The following is a 21,307-nucleotide window of genomic DNA, read 5'->3' as shown; positions in this document are numbered from 1 at the left end:
CGAAGTTCTGATCTCGAACACTGGCGGACCATATTACTTAAGTAAGTAGCTGTGTAATAAGCAGGATAATGTACAGCGAGAGGGTCATTGTTGTGAAATAAATCCCCACATCGCCCTATCGGGGTTTATTTCACAACAATGACTGGCTCGCTGTACATTATCCCTTACTTAAACCTGCAGTAGGCAGACTATTTTTGGAATCATTGGGCAAAAATTCCATAATAACCTTTCAGCGTATTGTATTTTAAGTGTTCTAAGAGAAAACTAGACTTCTGCACCTCATCATGGCTCTGTTTTCAGGCTTTAAAAAAAATCTAGCCAGTGACGGGAGCCAATCACAGGTCATTTCAAAGAGAGAGCATTCCTATTGGCTGTTAATTCAACGGAGGCAGCTGTCAATCACTCGCGAACTCCGATCAAACGGTCAAACTAGGCTGCGCTGATCAAATATAAGTCAGTATTCTGGTACAGTAATACCTATTTCTCGCTGGTTAGAAATCTACTGAATGGAAACAAAGACCGTTTTTTAAAAATCTGACACGAGTGGACACATGAAACGACAAAATCATTGAGGACAAACAAGTTAACTTAAACAAGCTTATTTTTAATGGATCTGCAAAACTGTTTGAATTTCCAAAGAGAACTTCTGTACCTCCCGCCCACAGTTACCCAGTGGCAAACGTTACACAACGTTACAGAAACGCTTCCAACCCAAAGAAATCTGCATGCAGAAAAAAAAAAAAAAAATTCAACCCAAATAGGGAAAAAGAAATAAAAGTAAAATAAATCATACAGATAAAAATAAAAACATCAATAAACAGGACATACTGTATAATGCCGTTCTCTTGGCTGGAGGAGAAATTCAAACGTTTCTACTTCAGTTTCGGCGTCCTCGTGACGGGAGCCTGAACCGACAGAATATTAAACTGTAATTTCATTGGGTAGATGTGGCTCCGCCCACCACACAGCCCCGCCCCTGTCTTCCATATAAGGCACAGGACAAAATAAACCCCCACATACAAAAGGAGCTAGCCACGCCTCTGTCACTTGGTAACAAATTGTAAATGACCAAATACGGTTAGACAACAGAAACCCCACTAAGTGTACAAAATGTTAATCCTACATTTGTTTTTTTTGATTTTCTCTTATTTTGATTTCCTCTGACTGAAGGTGAGTGCTGTGGGTGGGGGGGTGGGGTTAAGGGTGAGGGTGAGGGTGTCCAACCAGGTGAGCTCAGGCAAAGGAAATATTAAAAATATGAGCTTGTCTTTTCACACTTTTTCTCTTTTCTTTTCTTTTTTTTTTATTTTTTTACAACTTTTAAAACAAATGACAAGAAACGTGACTGGATTTCTCTTTTTATCAGAAATAAAAATGATCAGATGGAGAGTGGAAGAATATGGTGGGGGGGGGAGCGGGATTAGACAAGTGAAGTGGTTTATTGTTTTATTCTGATAAAGAGACAGACAGAGTGTCAGTGTGCAAGAAAACTCATGAGACAGGTTAGAGAGCGAGAGAGTTAGAGTTAGCAGTTAGAGAAAGAGAGAGAGAGAGAGAATAAGTGTGTGTGTGTGTGTGTGTGTGTGTGTGTGTGTGTGTGTGTGTGTGTGTGTGTGTGTGTGTGTGTGGATGTGTGTGTGTGTGTGTGTGTGTGTGTGTGTTAGTGTGAGTGAAACTGAGGAGTTGTTCAACTGCAGCACTTGCTCTTCCAGCCTGTGACTCCACCTCCGCTGCTGATGTCGACGTTTTCACTGTTGGGCTCTTTTACAGGCGTCTGTCGAACAAAAAAATACAAACAAAAATACACCTTATTAAATATTTTATTGCATTTTAATGGAGTGTCTGAATTCTGAGTAGTGCCCTCAAAATTGCCACAGTGGAATGAAAAATGTACAATATCTTAACAAATTACAGAAACACTTTGACTTGTATATAGAGTAGGGCTGGCAATTGCTTAAAATACTTAATAGTGATTAATCTCATGATTGTCCATAGTTAATCGTGATTAATCTCATGATTGTCCATAGTTAATCGTGATTAATCTCATGATTGTCCATAGTTAATCGTGATTAATCACAAATTAATTCGCACATTTTTTTTTATCTGTTCAAAATGAACCTTATTAGCTGGTGCTAATTTCCAACCCTGGCTGTTAAATGTTGTAAATGCCATTAGGAGCACAGGATGACACAGAGGAACATGATTTTTTTTCTCATGTACTACTGTCAGGATAGTAGCAGTTTCATAAAAATCTAATTTTTATCATATACCGACTTCAGCTTTAAGTAATACCAAAATCCCAGCAAATAACCAGTCAAATAAACGCATTCATGTCGTTTCTGTTATTGTAAAATGAAGGTACAAACAACATTTATAAATCATTATTGAACAGACCTTTCTGAGGATGTCTTCTGCTAACGTGAGGAAAGCCTTCTCGATGTTGATGTTGGCCTTAGCACTCGTCTCAAAAAACCTAATGCCATGCTCCCTCGCAATCTGTGGAGAAGAAAAAGCAGGGCGACGTTAGAACGACGAGTGTGGCGTCGGTTTAAGAAAGTTCAGTCCAAAAATAAAGTGTGCAGAACAGAGATCAGGTATCACACAAACACAGTCAGGTAGGTGTGTGTGTGTGTGTGTGTGTGTGTGTGTGTGTGTGTGTATGAGTAAGCAGATCTGTATCTGATGTTGCTAAATCTGCAGACTGACTAGTCACTGCTAGTTTGCTTTGGTACAATGGAGCCAGAGCTCTTAAAGGCCCCGCACACCCACACAGATGTTTTCACTTGTTCTGGCCGATTAGATCTCCTCTCAGGCTAAAACTGGGCGGCGCTGTACTCGATTTCATAGAGTGACTAAACTCTTATATACTAATCGAAGACATGTACAGCAAATGACGTCAGCGAATGCAGAAGTCAACACAGTCACTCCCAACTAAAAGGGGAAAAAACGCAAACATTTCCCGTCTCCTATGAGTGCATTCACGCGAGGGGGAAATTACAATCCTGCTTTAATAACTAAGACATGTTGTGCATTTTACTGCACAAATACATTAAATACAAAGACTTCAAGGTCAGATATGTTGCATTATTTTGGGTAGACCCGTACTTTAGCCATTGTACTGCTAGGTGACTCCATTTATGTTTTGTATGATTAATGATTTAGATTTTAAAAAGACAAATCCTGTTTACTAGTTTCTTGTATACCCCCAGGCTTCGTTTAGTGTCAAAATAAAGTACAAATATGTGTCAAGAAACTAAATTTGTCCCCATATTTCAATGTCCACTGACATGCCATAACGTACAAGTGGTGTGTAGAGGCTCAAACTGAGTGAGTTACAACCCACACACAGCATCATAAATAGTGGCCTTGATATTTCTACTAGTGTAGATGTCTGTCTTTATTCAGACAGTTTGAAGTGAGCGATAAGACTGTTTATAAGAAGGACATATCTCCTCAGGACATGTTGTGGTTTTGTGAAGTCACTATGTTGCCGTTCTTCTACTATTTTTTACCACACAAGCCCATCAAACACAAAGTACACTGCCGTTTTATTTACTAATACACCCATTGCCTACATACAGTTTGAATTATGCCTTGAGCAAAGATGTAAAGATTGTGTCTTAAGAATAAAGCCATCCCATTCAGCTATACAAACCCAGCACTAGCTGCAACAACATTTCAGTGTCATCAGTTACACCAACTATTATCAATTCTGCATACTCATAAACAATGCAGTATTATGTTTGAGAATGAATGCAGCAAGTTTAAACCCTCAAGAGAATATAGGAGGATTTCTGAGCTAAGTTGAGCTAAAATGTCTTGCAACGCAGGTCTGGAATTTTTCTGGAGGCTCAAATATAAATCGGAGGCTCATATTGATTAAAGGATAACTTTGGTATTTTTCAACCTGGACCCCATTTCCCCCCGTTTTTGTGTCTATGTGACTGATGGGGACAACAGTTGTTGAAACTTTTCCAGTATTGAGGGAGAACGCTGCGGCCGCCAACTGCTAAATGAGCTGTAATGTAATCATTAAGGGCAAGCTGGTGTGCTAAAAGTGCGTGTTTTTGCTACTGACAGAATCTGATTGTTATTATAAGTGTTTCTGACAACATTATGGAAAGGACCCTACAGAGAAATCAAAACGTTTTCTGATCTTTCGCTTTCTGTTGGTTATTGTGTCATGTGACTTGTCGACGGATGACAACGGTGAAATGTGAGTGAGAGTTGAGAGAGGAGAGCCGATGTTGTCAGAGTTTTGTTGTGTTGGGAGTACAGAAAGCGTAGCTTAGTGTTATCTAAAAGATTTTCAATGTCATGGCTGAATATTTACATGATATCCACAATGTGGATGCGACGCGAGATTTCACAGCGAGAGTTCTCCGAGCGAGATACAATAACAAACAGACCGGATCAAGTGAGAGTTAAGAAAAACATTTTACTTCTCTGTAGGGTTCTTTCCATAATGTTGTCAGACACTTATAATAATAATCAGAGCCTGTCAGACGCAAAAACAAGCACTTTTAGTGGACGTACATTGACAGTGCAAAGTTGTCCCAAATGATAACATTACAGCTTGTTTAGCTGCTGGCGGCTGCAGCGCTCTCCATAAATACTGGACCAATTTCAAAAAAGTGTTGTTTCCTTTTAGTCACTTAAACACAAAAACATGAAAATAGGGTCCAGGTTGAAAAATACCAAAGTTATCCTTAAAGTAAACAGACATTTACAGTAAGATAAACATTTTTAATATGAGTTAAACTGAAATTTTAAATCGATTCATCTTCAGAAATATTTGTATTGTTACATATCCCATGGTTTCAAGGACCTCTGGTGGTGTTGGTCTGCTCAAGGGCACCTCGACTGTACTTGTTAAGACAGTAAAGAGGCTCACATTTCTCATCTCTGATCCTGAGCTCGTCTACAAAGTCCAGATATTATCTGACCTTTACACGGCAGCAGCTGCATTTTAGATTAAACATTGCCTATTCAACGTCCCTGTGTACCTGCAACATGGGCTGGTACCACAGCAAACTTTACATATTCCTTTTTTCTTCAATTTAGATGGCTTATGTCCCAAGAAACTGTTGTTGGAATAGTTGTCGTCACTAGCCGGGTTGTTAGAGTAGGCGTAATAAGCCTTAATGGCATGCAAAGACAAACAGCAGCTTACTGCCAATACTATAAGGGGGCACTGTTTTAGTGGATGGTGTAAGCTGATATTTCACAAGTATTTTTAAGAAGCTTCCCGACCATTATCACCAGTTTCAAAGCCTCATTTTAGACCCATTCTCCATATAATATGTATTTAATAAACATTACAGTATTCTCTCTTAGCTCTCCCGCTGTTTTCCAACTACTTCATATTCTTTTCTAAGTGAAAAGGTGGGACTGTAATGTGATTGATGAACACTTTGTTTTTCTAGATTCAGGTCTATTAACTGAACGTGTGTCTGCAAACTAGCAGCAACAAGTCAGCCAATCAAGATGCAGGACCTTGATGACGAACGGCTGCTAATAGCCGCAGTGGACTGCACCATCTCACCTGCTCCCCCTTGGCTTTTGGTACGACCCTCTTGTCCTCCATGTCACACTTGTTGCCTAGCAGCATCCTCTCAACGTCCTCATTTGCATGCTGGAAAAGATAAAGAAGAAAGAGTAGATTATTAGATTACTTTTTCATATCACCAACATGAAACATAGCTTCATCTCTAATTTCACCCTCACTACACTGGCGCATGAGTCCACAATCAATCTACCCCAATGAATCATGCACAGGTAATAAACAGGTTATCTATTAACATTTCAAAGTTTAATTATTAATTCATCATTAATTTAATATCACCTAATTAAGTCATTGACCATTTTTTTCAATTATTTTTGATTATTTAATAATTTTACCTCTTGTAAAAAAATATTAAAAATAAAGTAGAGTTGGACTGATTGATCTTCTGGATATTTTCACAATAATTGATCAATTGTTTTGTTTATAAAATATCAGAAAATAATGAAAAATGTCTGTTAAAATTTCCCACAGTTCAAGTTGACGTCTTCAAATGTCTCGTTTTGTCAAAGCAACAGTCTAAATCCCAAAGAAGCTCAGTTTACTACCGAGTATGACAGAAGAGCAGCATCAAATCCTCACATTTGAGAAGCTGGACCCAAAACAACAATTATCAAAATCAAAATTTCTGTCGATCGACTAATCAATGAATTGACTAATCATTGCAGCCCTAAAATAAACAATAAAACAAAATCACTCTTTTGTTGAAGGGGTCCGAACTTATACACATATACACACACACTTGCATGATAAGCAGATATCCTTTTGTTTCGAGGGGTTACAAGCAAAAAAAAAAAAGGGTTGGAGACCACCGATCAAGGCTGTATTCATATTACTCTCCAAGTAGCAGAAAAGCCTGCATCCTATTAACCCTCTCTGGAGTCAACAACAAGGCCGAGTTCTTAGTTAGCAGGAAATGCATTGTGTTTCCTTTCCTTGACCGGACTCAAAGCTCTTTAACAGCGAGGGTGAGAAAATATAAAAGAAAGCGTTCCGCCCAGTGCCAGACGTAACACTTTCATACTGATCATGTGTCGTAATGTCATAGTGTTGTCGCACCCAGGAATAATAAAAGACAGATAAAATGAGCTATTGACTGTAACTGTCACAGTAATTAATCCGATGTGTTTGATCTGGCACGGATCCCACAAGATTACTCACATGATAGAATATGGCGATAGATAGTTGGATAGTAATATAAAGCACAATGCAAGGTGCAAGGCAAAGAAAAATAGAAAACAATAGAGAGATGCCAGCTTAAACTGAAGCACAATTATCGACAGAGATGCATCTACCTTTACATTAGGCTGCACTTCCTTGCCGTTATGGTCTTATACAGTATCCATTATGATAAAACACTGGTCTGCACAGATCCTGTTAAATCATCTCTCAGCAGCCCATAATGTATACAGACTTTTCAGGATTTCATACAGTACTCAAGTGTTGTATAACCTCCAACACTGACCTACTAGTCATTTTGAGAATAAGCGAATGAGTGAATGATTTTTGTCTGATGTTAAATATGAGACAGTGTTAAAAATCATTATGGAACGTCCGAAGGAGTTGGACAAAAGATGGACACACCTCATGAAAAAGATATACAACGGCACTGGAATATATAATATCATTTGTACTTTTCTTCTTAGATAAGATTAGATTACACTTATTATATATATATATATATATATATATATATATATATATATATATATTGTCAAAGTACAAATTCTGAGACCACAAAATGCAGTTTTTACATCTAACCAGAAGTGCAAAAAGCAGTGAGTATATAGTGAGAGTAATATATAGAATAAACAGTAACATATAGCATAAATATAGAATGTAGATTAATCAGTGAAGGGTAAATATGAATACGCTACGATATATACACTATCAGGACTCCAGAGTGCGTCCATTTGGTTGCATGCCTGTCAAGTGTCAAGACTTAACATTTTCATTGGTTGCGCCGGTGCGCCTAACATTTAACAGGTCTGTCTGCGTGAGTGTGTGTAAAACGCCACCCTGTACTAGTCCTGGTATGCCTTTACAACCTTAAAACATACCGGTAATGCAAAATGAAGAGAACTATTGATTGTTTTTTCGTCAAGAAAAAATGCTGTGGTGCCCGTTTCACTTGTTCCCGACCCTGAATGGCCCAGCCCTTCACCAGCGGTTCACCACCGGTCTTCCCTGTCTCCCCGGTGAGATGCCTAATCCTGATCAGAGACACTGGATTCATTTACAGAAGTGGCTGAGCGCATCCTCCATCACTCTGTTACTCTTGTCTGCTTGACAACATACTCGCTCAGCACACATTACACAACTCTTATACCAAAGACGTAATATGTAAACATGTGGATTGCACTTAAACACATTTATCTGCACCTTTATTCCTGTTTACAATCATTTACATAATGTATTAAAAAATGACCAATGCGTATGGGAACTGACAAAAAAAGGTAAATCTTAAAATGTATTATTGAAGAAGTAAGATGCACCAGTGCAACCAGTGTAAAAGGTTAGTCTGGAAACCTGCTGCTAAAATATATACAGTAAGTAGGCAAAATATATAGTGCAGATAGTTTAATGTGCAGTGCAAGTGGCAATAAGTGGCACTGATGAGAGTATATACTGAATAAACAACTGGACGTATGATATGAATTTGGTGTATACACTATAGATATATACAGTATACAGTGGTAAGTAAATGATCTGTACCGAATAATTTGGTATTATTAGATATAAAATCTTCCTGGTTAATGTTAGGAGGCTTATAAAGAACTTAAATTGTTTCTATAATGCTGTGAGTGTTCAGGGTTGATGTTTAATCTGTCTAGACCTGTAACACCATTAACATAATTACTGTTACTGGGCGATCAGTTGTCATCCCTGGAGTGTATTAGCTGCTATTCCAAACACGTCTTCCCCTTTCTAATGAAGTAAAACTGGAAGTTTGAAACAGCAGACACGTCAATGTCTGGTGTTGAACTTGTGGTTCCACTGACGAGGTAAACCAGAACAACCCCAGGTTCTCCTACAATGAGCCAGATGGAAATAGACATCTGGCTCAGCTGATGTAATTCAGTCACACTCACAGCTCACTGCACACAGATCGGCCAGATAGTTAGCAACGTTGGCTGCATTCCCTCCAAGTATTTAAGTCACTTTGTCATTACGCCAAAGATAAAACAATAGATGAAAAAAAAAAAAGAGTGGCAAAACCAATCACCCTGTTAACATCTCTGATAAGATTTTACCCAGCAACATAAACCCACGTGATGATGTGGAGAGAGAGTTTGTGCGTTTTACCTCGTCAATGTTGCGCAGCCATTTGCTGATGTTTTCGAAGCTCTTGGCGTTGGTGATGTCGTAGACCAGCATGATGCCCATGGCTCCTCTGTAGTAGGAGGTGGTGATGGTGTGGAACCGTTCCTGGCCCGCTGTGTCCCTACACACACAAAAACACACCGATTTTATTTGTTTGTATTCACAGTTTTCTTCTATTGTTTCCAACTCTTGGCCAAGACAACAGATGGTTCTGTAAGTAAGACTTTCGTTGCATCATAGCACAAATTGGACGTAAAATATCTGCAGGTTTTTCACTTTCCATAAATGCAAAACACAACACATTTCCCCTAGTGATGTCATGATACCAGAAATTTAGTAGTCGATATTAATACCTATGAAATTCCACAATTCTCCATACCAAAGTAAAAACAATAAAACCCACATACTTCAACATACACTCCTTTATTATCGTTTGCATACTGTTTTTTGGTAGGAAGTTAGACAGGTCATAATTCACTCTCCATTATCTATTTTATATTGCTGTGAAAACATCTGCTTCAAACAACTGGATTTATTCAAGTTTCTAGTTACCACATCATGATAACATTCGAATTTTCCTAGATCCTGAACATATAATGTAAATTAATGGCACCCTCAATGTTGAAATCGACAGGACGAGAGCTAGTTAATGTTAACTGTTAGCAGCCGGTAAGGTAACAGTCATAGATGCATTGATAGTTTATTTAGTGCACAGATGCATAGAAAATTGTAGAAATTTGACCCTATTATTTGTGCCAGTTACAGGACATTATACGGTGTGACAGAGATCTGTCAAAGTCATTGTAATGCATCTTGTTTGGTCACCAAAAGATGCTGATACAAGCCTTTAAATATTTAATGCTACATTAGCCCAATTTTGAAAGTATCTTTGTTTTGATGCGCAGAGGAACAATCTTATTCTAAAAACTTGTACAATACTTGAGATGCTTGGTAAGCCTTTCAAGTCAAAGTGAACCTGGTTAACACACACACACACACACACATTAAAATCCACCGCAGGCTAATCATGTCCCTCACACGTCTAGCACACGACCAGCATGCACTTCAACTATGACATTTTCCTATCTGGAGAAACCCTGCCAACATCCATCTATCACTGCTGATACAGAGAAAGAGGTGCAGCCCAGGAACACCAGGCTCACATGAGCAAGTCAAACCTACACTTACACTAGTCGTTTCACTAAGATGTTCAAAATAATAGCTGGCTATGCAAAAAAGAGATTTTATTGAATCTGGTGAGCATGACCACATCTTTACGTGCTCCGACTGCATAGTGAAGATTAAATCCAGACTTTGAGTGCTTGGACAGGAAGAGAAGATGTGAAGTTATATAGTACATATCCCTATATATATATATATACACTGTCTGTTATATACTGTATGTACAAGCCACAGGGGCTACAGAGAATTGTAGAGTAGAGCATTTAATATACTTTAACAAACTTGTAAATTACAGATCCGTGATACTCTGGTACGTATCCTTATCCACTATGAAAAGATGCATGTGCAGTAAACAGGAGCACACTGTGACAACCACACAGCAACAAGCAAGACAGACACTGTGTGACAACTTGGTAAAACTTATAATTAATGCCTTCGAACATTAACAATACATCTAGGGCTGTGATTATTATTTTGGTCATTGATTTATTTGTTTGCCCACAGACAGTGAAAAGTGCCCATTACAATTTCCCAGAGACTAAGTTGACGTATTCAGTTTACTATCATAGAAGACTTAGAAAATAAGCAAATATTCACATTTAAAAACTAGAAAGAGTTACATTTTGGGGGCATTTTTGCTTAAAAATTACTTTAACAAATTCATTTGATTTGTGTCTGCTGAGGAGATGTTCACCGTATTGTAAAAATGACAGTATATCAATTACAGTTTTGTGTACCGACCTTGGCTTGTAGCGTTCAACACTATAAATTAAAGCTATCGATGAGTTGTCAACTATTAAATTAATCGGCAACTATTTTGATAATCGATTAATTGGTTTGAGTAACTTTAAGAATAAAAAGTCAAAAATCTGATTGCAGCTTCTTAAATGTGAATATTTTCTGGTTTCTTTACTCCTCTATGACAGTAAACTGAATATCTTTGAGTTGTGGACAAACTAGACATTTGAGGACGTCATCTTGGGCTTGTTTTTCACCATTTTATAGAGCAAAAAACTGAACGATTATTCGAGAAAATAATCGTCAGATTAATCAACATTCAAAATAATGGTTAGTTGCAGCCCTACTATAAATGTATGTGAATTTCATTCAGCGTTTCAATGTATTGACCCACACACTGCAGCTTGAATAAAATGTAAAACTACCACTCAAATTGAGCATTGAAGTTCATTCTTGACTTTGGAGATTGTAGTTTGACAAATTCATCTTAATCTCTTGGTATTTTACCTGCATGTCACAGTCTTGATAGATGAAGACTGGAAACAGTCACTGATGTGGACCTTAAATTAAGATTATTTAGTCAAAATAGCACTCTAATGTCTTCAGTAATTCTTCATAACTAGTAGATATTAAAGGTTGGGGCACATGGGTAGCCCAATCTACTTTAAGACATTTATGGTAATAAAAAAAATTAAATAAAAAGTCAAAGGAAGTGCTGCTGTAAAGAGACATTTTTCTTTGACTTTATCCTGGTTCCTCCTTCATTCTTTTACAAAGAATAAGCCGTTAATAAGCACATATACGATCTGAGTGGAAAAATTAATCTAAAGCAATTTTGCCCATCGATTAATTAAAACTTTGTTGGTTTCGGCCTCTAAAATATGAAGATTTCCTGCTTTAGTTTGTCTTATTATTATTAGTTGCAGTCCTATATGCAATCATATCAAATCTCACCTGTCAACCTAAGTTCAATATTCATGTTTCATCATATATTTGCAGAAGAAAAACAAGTCATTTCAGTTGAGGAAAATCAGCTGTTGTTGTGGCCTACAATGACAACCCTGCAGCGGACGTCCTGGTGGGAGTGATGACGATTTCCTGTTCTAGCATATTTCTGGGCTTGAGGGAGGTATGTCAAACAGATGTTTCACTATGATATAACAAGGCAAGAGGCTGAACTGAATGACAATTCTCACAAAGTCTGTGGACTTTTCAGCCCTGTACTCCTATAAACACAGAACCTTAACTTGGGTATACAAACTTAAAAACTCAAAACAGTTCATTAACTCACCAGATCTGTAGTTTGATCTTCTTTCCTTGTAATTCAACAGTTTTGATCTTGAAGTCTATTCCTGTAGAAAAAAAGAAAAACATATCAGCATACGCATCAACCAAAACTATATGAACAACTAGCACATGAAGCACTGACAAAGGGAGACAGAGACGGTTTACAAACAGGCTTTGGCACTGATGTAAACCGAGAATCAGAAACAGATATTTAAGAGGAGGAGAGGGGAAATGGAAAGTGTTTCCATCAGAGAGACAATAACATTATCTCTTCCTGATTCTGCAGTGTCATGCCCAGACCTTGAGCCTATCAGCACACAGCTGTGGCATCAGCAGCTGGCTAACAATGGGTACACACACACACACACACACACACACACACACACACACACACACACACACACACACACACACACACACACACACACACACACACACACACACACACACACACACACACACACACACACACACACACACACACACACACACACACACACACACACACACACACACACACACACACACACACACACACACACACACACACACACACACACACACACACACACACACACACACACGAACCAGGTTACTGACATAAATCAGGTGAGCCCAGGGAAACTGAGAACATGTTTACATACTCCGCCATAACTTTGTTACTGTAAAACTTGTGCAGCTGGTTAGAAACATGATATTATGCATATTTGAAGTATCATTTTTTTGGTTGGATCATTTGGACTGATGTTGCAGAGAGAGCACACAGTTTTTCCTATGTAACCGACTTCTTCCAGTTTCCATTTTGGTTGGACTATGGATTTAATTATTTCGATACAAGGATGTCCCACTACGTTTTCTTTCAGGAGGTTGACCGCCATCAAGTCTTTCTTGGCTAACTGTCTCATTTCTCTCATTTTATCCTACTTGTTATCTTTTTAAATGTATATTTTATCTAAGGCTGTCCCCCTCTTAGTGGACTAATTGGTCATTTTGGTCTTAGTCCACAAAGATTTCTTTAGTCGATTAGTCATTATTTTTGCTTCTTTCATGCTGAATGACTTATTTACAAGAAACTTATAAGCACATCTCTGGTAAAGACAAGATTTAAAGTGGTGCTTTTGTGTGATTCTTTGTGGAGAAACTCAGTTTTACAGATCTGTCGATTAAAACAACTAATCGATTAGTCAACAAAATCGTATGAGTGTTAGTCGAATAGGAATTTCTTTGGTTGAGGACAGCCCTAATTTTATCCAAATATGTATTTTTTGTTGAAGTGCTGCGACTTCAAAGAAATAAGTACTTATCTGAAACAGTACTGTCAACTACCCTGGTGGTTTGTATCAATATAAGCTGAATATCTTTGTTTATTAAAGAGTCGTTGAGACAAAAAAGGATATGTTAAGATGTCACCTTGGGCTCTGAGAAATTGTGACGTGCATTTAAAACTGATTTTTGGCATTTTACATACTGAACTAGGACTTTCACTAAGAATTATTTTCATGATTGATTAATCTGCCCATTGTAGAACTGCAACAATTAATCCAGTAATTATCAACTATTAAATTAATTGCCAACTATTTTGATAATTGACTAATCGGTTTGAGTCATTAAAAAAAACAGTCAAAATTCTCTGATTCCAAGCTACTACTCCTTTACGACAGTAAACTGAATATCTTTGAGTTGTGGACAAAACAAGACATTTGAGGACGTCATCTTGGGCTTTGGGAAACACTGATCAACATTTTATGATATTTTATAGACCAAAAAACGAATTGATTAATCGAGAAAATTATCAACAGATTAATCAACAATGAAAATAATCGTTAGTTGCAGCCCTAGCCCATTGTTTTCTTGGTTAATCAATTAGTTGTTTTGTCTATAAAATTTCAGAATAAAACGAAAAATGCTATCACAATCTTTCAGCGTAATCTAAGTGGCATATTCAAATTCAGTCCCAAAAGCCTAAGTTGCTCAGTTTACTATCGTATAGGACAAAGAAAAGCAGCAAATCCTCTCATTCAAAAAGCTGGACCTAGGAAATGTTTGCCATTTTTTGCTTGAAAGGTGATACAATCGATCAATTATCAAATAGTTGCTGAGAGATTACTCGATAATGAAAGCAAATGCCGACAGTCACTGCCAGCTTCTAGTTGCAAAGTCTAGCTAAAAAGTAAAAATCTCAAAAAGTGCAAAAGTGAAATGTAGATAAACAATTCTAATGAATTATCGTGTTCATAATATTTAGTAAGGTTTAGTAGGATTATCATCTTTGTCATAATCATGAGAAGAGGCCAATTTCAAAGGCGTGATTCATGACTGTTTACACTTTTGGGACAAAACTTTTCCAGTTAAATCGTGAGCCGTCAGTTCAACTCTGGTCAGAAATTGTGATTGGTTAAAAAGTCCCAAGAAACAGCTGTGCTCTAGGTGGAGCAGGGCCATATAGAATAATGAAGAAACTGGCTGCCAATGTGTGACTCACTAAATATTATGCACTCCCCAGAGAGAGGGAGGAGGGACAGAAAGCTTTAGTTGGATAGAAACAAAAAGAGACAAAGAGGAGAGGAAGATTTCTGCAGATATGACACAACTTAACTATGCTTACATGGATATTTTACATCAAAAACATTCAACAGCAATTAAATATTTGGCATAATACAAAAGGGTAAAAGAGGGTGAGTTTTCTTGACAACTATTACTAAAAGTTGTGCTCTCAAAAACTCAAGCTCAGCAGGGGTTGTTGTAATATTTAAGTCTTCCTACTAGCAAGGAGTAAAAAGGTTTTTTCCCTGGTGAGGTGCACTGACAAGTTGTCAAGAAAATATGTGCATTGTGCAATCACACGTTTACCCAATCACTGGGAAAATGGACACAATTCAACAGAAGAGGATGACACTTGAGTTGGACTTCTTAAACAAAGTACACGGTTTATGGTCGGTTCCCTTTTTTTAAATCCCAGAGGAACTGTTCCTTCCCCAAGTATGAATTCCACTGTAGCCATCGCCAGTTTCCATGCAAAATTCATGACGTGTTGTGGAAAGAGATCCACATCATGCATATTCAGCACTCTTAATGTGCATAACCTCAAATATACAAAGAGGAAGGGCAGAGGGAGATTGGAAATGAGGATGAGGGTGAGGGGGGGTTTCCAGTGGGGGTATTTTGAGAAGCAGCTGTGCATCTGTGTCTCCAAAGGTATGAGTACTGTGTCAGAAGAAGAACACACTCCTGTTTCACATGTCCTGGTTCTGCTGGTTCTCCACATAGTTCTGTTCCTGTTGAGACTTTCCACTTTTTACATCAGGGGCTGTATCTGATTTATGTGTAGGGCCTTTTCCAAAAGTAAAAAAGTAGGATTTTTGCAAACTTTGGACGGTACATTTTGTACTTTCTGCACTACGGTGCTATGATGCATTTACATAAATAGTTTGTAACATCCACTGGACTTACAGTAGTGTCTACCAAAACATTAGCAACCATCGTAGCCGACAAATAACTGGGCAAAAAAGATGAACTAATTATATAGCAACACAAGCAAAAGTACGTCATGGTAGCACACCAAAAGGCTTGTGTTAGTATTCAAAAGTTCATATTTATTAAATCTAGGGCTGTCAAAGTTAACACGATAATAAAGCGTTAATGCAAATTTGTTTTAACGCCACTAATATCTTTAACGCATTAACAGAACTTGCGATTTTTAAGTTGTAGTGGGCTGAGTTTTAAAGCTAGAATGAAGATAAACCTAAGGAATCCATTTTTACCAAAGGAGGCGAAATAACGCTCCAAACGTACGCTAAATTTTGGCACGGAAAAACTGGCATGGCCATTTTCAGAGTGGTCCCTTGACCTCTGGCCTCAAGATATGTGAATGAAAATGGTATCTATCGGTACCCACGAGTCTCCCCTTTACAGACATGCCCAATTTATGATAATCACATGCAGTTTATGGCAAGTCATAGTCAAGTCAGCACACTGACAGCTGTTGTTGCTTGTTGGTCTGCAGTTTGCCATGTTATGATTTGAGCATATCTTTTTATGCTAAATGCAGTACCTATCTGAAGATGTCACCTTAGGCTGTTCGACATTTTATAATGCAAAAGATTAATCGAGAAAATAATCACCATAATAATGGATGATAAAAATAATTATATTACGTATATCATCATCACACAGTAAGATGATCAAAGATCAATTGACTGCAAGGCAGAACATAAAGTACTTCTGGAAAGGCTCTGGTGTTCGTAGAAGTAGAATCAACAGGCAATATCTAAAAATCAACATCACAATAATCTCACATATTTACTGTATGACTGACGGATTATACGGTGTGCTGTGAGATTATATTCTCTATATTCTTAACTTTTGATCATGTTGCATGCTGCTTTGTTTTGAATACAGATGTAGAACAAAGACAAGCTGAGACAGATGATTATGACTGTTTTGGAGTTTTTAAGGGGAAAGCTCTTGAGGGGAACCAGTGAAAACTTTAGCAAACATCCTGACATGAAGACAATTACGTTGTGATTCCTAATGTCGGTATCGTGCCAGTATCTCTCAGGTCTTTCCATATTTTAAAACCTCAAGTGAGCACTTCCTAAATGACAGAAATTGCTCTTATGGACAAGAAACAGAGTATGTCTCTGATATGGATACCCACACAATCACTTCAGCAGGGTCAAGCACGTTATCCTTGATGTGGAACAGGTTATTTTGGAGCTTATTCCAAAGTTTTGCTTGAGGCTAGACAGAGAGTATGTTCAAACTGCTGAGTTTTTCTAAAGGTAAGGGAAGAAAACACCTACAGTTGCTGCAAAAACTTGTAGGCATTGATATACTTGACTTACTACCCAACTAGGGAAAACACCGCTGCAAGGAGCAAAGGTCACTATTGGTCTTTGACTGGTGAGGAACCTGCAAGTCTGCATCTGAACATCACACACAGCCTTCTCTAAAACTGGCAGAGCTCTGATATGGTGGCAGAGTGTAATACAACACAAACACTATAGGCAAGACAAAGCAAAATATCAACAAAATCATAAACAAACACATGCGACAGCTTTGCAACAGAGTGATTGTTCATTGCTGCACCTCAACAAATCTAATCTGGCACCGGGAACTGGGCATTATGGTTGTGTGTTCTTAGGCATACAGTCAAGACGAGTTGTCAACACTTATAGTTACGCAAAAGCTGGGCTTGAAATTAAAGCTAAATCAAGAGATCACGGATGTAATGCCAGTGCATTGAAATCAGTCGGCTTCATGTGGTTCAGCAAACCACGTCTAATGTTACATTATTACTCAGCTCTGATCTTAAGCAACAGGAGTAAATGGAGCCTTCACTTGGGCCCTGCAGGGATTTGACATAGTTTGACACTTGACTCATGTGAGCGTGATGTTGGACGCTTGCGTAGACAACAGAGAGAAAAAAAGGCTCATGGTGCCACCATGACAAATGTTTATGGTTGTCTTTGGAGCAGTCATGGAAAGTAACAAGTACATTTACTTGAGTACTTAAATACAAATGAAAAGTACTTCTATTTAAGTATGTTTCAGTGGCAGTTTCTGCTACTTTATATATATATATATATATATATATATATATATATATATATATATATATATATATATATATTTCTACTCTACTACATTTCAGAGGGAAATATTGTAGTTTTAGTCCACCACAATTATTTGACAACTAAAGTCACTAGTTACATGGCAGATTACATACAAATCATTTGATTTCCATAGCATGTTGCTTACACGTTGATGTAGCAGTAATGATAGAGCAGCAACACAATATATAAAACAATCTGAAACCAATTACTACTTTTCTTTTTGACACTTCAAGTGTAAATAATGCTTGTGTACTTTTACTTACTTTTGAAGACAGGACTTAAACTTGTAATAATGTATTTAAATATTATGGTATTGCTTCTTTTACTTCAGTAGATGATCTTCATAATCACTGCTTTTGAGGGGTTTTACTTGTGTGGCAATGCAGCATCTATCATTTTGAACAAAGATCCAGAGATCTGTCACCTTTAAGGCATAAATCTGTGACAGGAACAAATCCACACAGTTATATAAGTTGAGATGTAAACGCCTGCCAGTTTTTGGTGCTTTTGTAACAGCAAGCACACAGGGCCCTCTACATTACTGCTACTGCTATATTTATCAAATCACAAGTGCAACTATCCACTCATCGTATATTTAGAGCCAAAACAAATAACTGATCTTCAAAATAGTCACTTTTAAGACAAGAATTACCAAGAACCAGCTTCTCAGTTATGAGTATTTGCTGCTTTTCTTTGACTAATGTGATAGTAAACTGACTACCTTTTTGGTTTTGAGCTATTGGTTAGGACAACACAAGCAAACTGAAGATGTCGCCTTAGCTGTATATGTACTGCTAGCCTCGTTAGCCACTGGGTCAAGTGCCATGACAGCTTATTCCCTCTGGCAACCTAAAACCGGTTATACTTGCCATTGCAAACTGACTAAACCATAACAACAATAATGTTTTGTTATTTAAAGTCGCAATCATTTGAAAAAGAGTGACTATTAGCTAACAAGCTCATAAAAAAAGGTACAAGTAGCTTTCCAGATAGCTAACTTGTGCAGGGCCTAGAGGAGCTAACGTGCTTGATAGCATGGTGGCTAATGTGTCCTGCCTATTTCCAGCTGTGGGGAGAAAGTCTTGCGAGTCTCCCAGCTGTCACCTCAGATAGGGGTTCAAGGAAAACACAGAAACACCTGTAACAACACCCCCTTAACCCAGTAAGTGTCTTCTTACCTATGGTGGAGATGAAGGTTGTGTTGAAGGCGTCGTCAGAGAAGCGGAACAGCACACAGGTTTTCCCCACGCCCGAGTCTCCGATCAGAAGCAGCTTGAACAGCAAATCGTACGTCTTCTTCGCCATTTGGAAAAACAGAAACCCCCCAGATAATATACAGCAAAAAAAAAAAAACCTAGCACGTCTATGTGAAGTCTAAAAAAGCAGCCAGCTCCTCCTTCTTTACAGCCAACCGCTCCTCTCTGACTGGAACTGTTAAGTGTTGATAGCTAGTTTGGCTGAAATACCACCACAAATAACGTGTCTACGTGTCCGAGAAGTTATATATCCCAACTTCCAAACTCGCATGAGAGAAGGATAGAACAAGTAGGATGTTCCTCCCGTGTGATTCCTCTTTTCCACTCTTTCTTTTCTCCCACACAGTCGGGACAAAATGGCTCCTCTCTCTCTCTCTCTCTTTCTCTACCACTCTTTTCTTCAAACTAACGGCCGAGCTAATATAAATTCTCGACACACTCCGTCATTACAGAGCTCTGCCACAAGCTGGACCGAGAAGAACTTGCTAATAATCTCTGTTAAAGTCTGTTAAATATGCTGTCTTCTTGGGGAGTTCGTCGCTTTTCTTCTGGAGAGAGAGATTACAACCGAAATATAGAGACGACCGCCGCCGTCGCCTTCGAACGGGAGCCTCCACGGCGACACCCTAGTTCCCAAACAGACACGCCTTTCGCCCCGCCCCCTTCTGTCAAAACTCACGCCTCTGATTGGTCGACACTGCTGTCATTCTATCAAGCACTCGGATATGATTGGCTATCACATAGAGGCGTGTCTTAGATTGACAGAATGTTACTGGGTAAGTTAGTCAGACATTTTGGCTCAAAGTTTCCATTTACTTCCACTGGATGAAACGTAGCTAATGAGCCAAGATGGCGGCCGGTTTCTTGCGGATCTTTCCTAGTGGCATTTGATGCGGTGACTATCCCAGGCACGCCTTTCTCAGGCCCCTTCTGTCAAAACTCACGCCTCTGATTGGTCAACACCGCTGTCATTTCATCAAGCACTCGAATGTGATTGGCTATCCTTCGCAAACATCGAGAGGCTAAAAAGGGGCGTGTTTTAGATTGACAGAATGTTACTGCGTAAGTGACTCGGACATTTTGGCTCAAAGCTCCCAATTACTTCCACTGAATGGAACGTAGATAATGAGCCAATATGGCGGCCGGTTTCTTGTTACGGTTTTCATTTTTTTTTAAATTTTTTTTTTTTTTACAAAACTAAATAATAATAATAATATAATAATAATTTTTATACTTGTTAACATTTTCTCAGATTTTGCAGTGCACTAATATAAATTATATATTTGGTTGCTATGATTACAGTGACAAAGACAGTTATGCATTTTTTCTTATTCATTTAATTTTAATTCTCTCAAAGTTCCAAATTCACAAGTGTAAATTTACCCCCAAAAAAGTCTAATTTCTTTGTATTTATGAAAGAAATGGAATTATATCTGTCAACAATTTCTTCCTCACAAACAAAAAAGCGATGAAAACATTGAATGTATGCAATATCTTTAAAGTTTTTAAAGTGAAATTATTCTCATATTCTCGCTTTTTTTATTATTATTTAATTATTCATTTATGTTTATTGTGTGTTTTTTTGTTTTTTTTATTTTGTGTTGGTTTTGTTTCATTTCTGTTGTCCTTTTATGTTTGTCACAGCTCTTTGTTTATGTTTTCACTATCCTTCTTTTGTATGACAATATGTTTAATGTTTTCTGCTGTTACTATGTATACTGTCATTTTGAAATAATAATAAAAAATAAATAAAAAATTCACTGAATGTATCTAATGAGCCAAGATGGCGGCCAGTTTCTTGCGGATCTTTCTTAGCCCGGATGTGTGTTATGGGTTTTCATGGGGCAAGCTGGCATTTGATGCGGTGACTATCCCAGCTGTGAGTCAGGCAAAGTGATGTCATACATAAGTAGTTGTGTGCTTGTTACGGGCGTTTCCCCACATCCTCTGTGCTCTGTGAACTGTGAGCACATTTTATCCCTATAAAGTCCTTTAATAACTGGAAACACACCGAGGAGAGTATATCTGCATGTACACACAACATATTAATATGGGTTCTTTAGACTGTGTGTGTGACTCTTTCCTTCTTCCGCCTGTCAGAGTAGTTTGACTCTCAGACACTCCTTAGGAATGTTGAGTATGCCCTGCTTTGCTTTCTACTGCCGAGTACAGACTTGCCACAAAGTTGGAAAGAAAGACAAAGAATGACAGAGATAAAGAAAGAAAGAAAGAAAGGTATAGACATAAAGAAGGAAAGAAAGAAAGAAATGAAATGAAAAAAGAACAGAAAGAAAGATGTAAGGTTGGACAGAAAGAGGAAAGAAAGACAGACTGAAAGAAAG

The 21,307-nt window shown here is 38.0% G+C and overlaps 1 protein-coding gene across 1 annotated transcript; it reads right to left on the bottom strand.

Annotated features, from left to right (window-relative positions):
• Nucleotides 1-583: 583 nt before the first annotated feature.
• Nucleotides 584-19,565, bottom strand: rab10 (RAB10, member RAS oncogene family). Its single transcript, XM_074615032.1, has 6 exons — nt 18,888-19,565; nt 12,099-12,159; nt 8,870-9,008; nt 5,546-5,635; nt 2,395-2,496; nt 584-1,774 (listed from the first exon to the last, which is right to left on the bottom strand). The coding sequence occupies exons 1-6, from the start codon at nt 19,012-19,014 to the stop codon at nt 1,688-1,690; spliced, it is 606 nt and encodes a 201-aa protein (XP_074471133.1). The 5' UTR covers nt 19,015-19,565; the 3' UTR covers nt 584-1,687.
• Between the last annotated feature and the right edge of the window lie 1,742 nt (nt 19,566-21,307).

Source organism: Sebastes fasciatus, chromosome 18 (assembly GCF_043250625.1).
Source record: "Sebastes fasciatus isolate fSebFas1 chromosome 18, fSebFas1.pri, whole genome shotgun sequence".
NCBI classification, from domain to species: Eukaryota; Metazoa; Chordata; class Actinopteri; order Perciformes; family Sebastidae; genus Sebastes; species Sebastes fasciatus.
The sequence above is the reverse complement of the archived record's forward strand: the minus strand, read 5'-3'. Positions and strand labels throughout refer to the sequence as shown.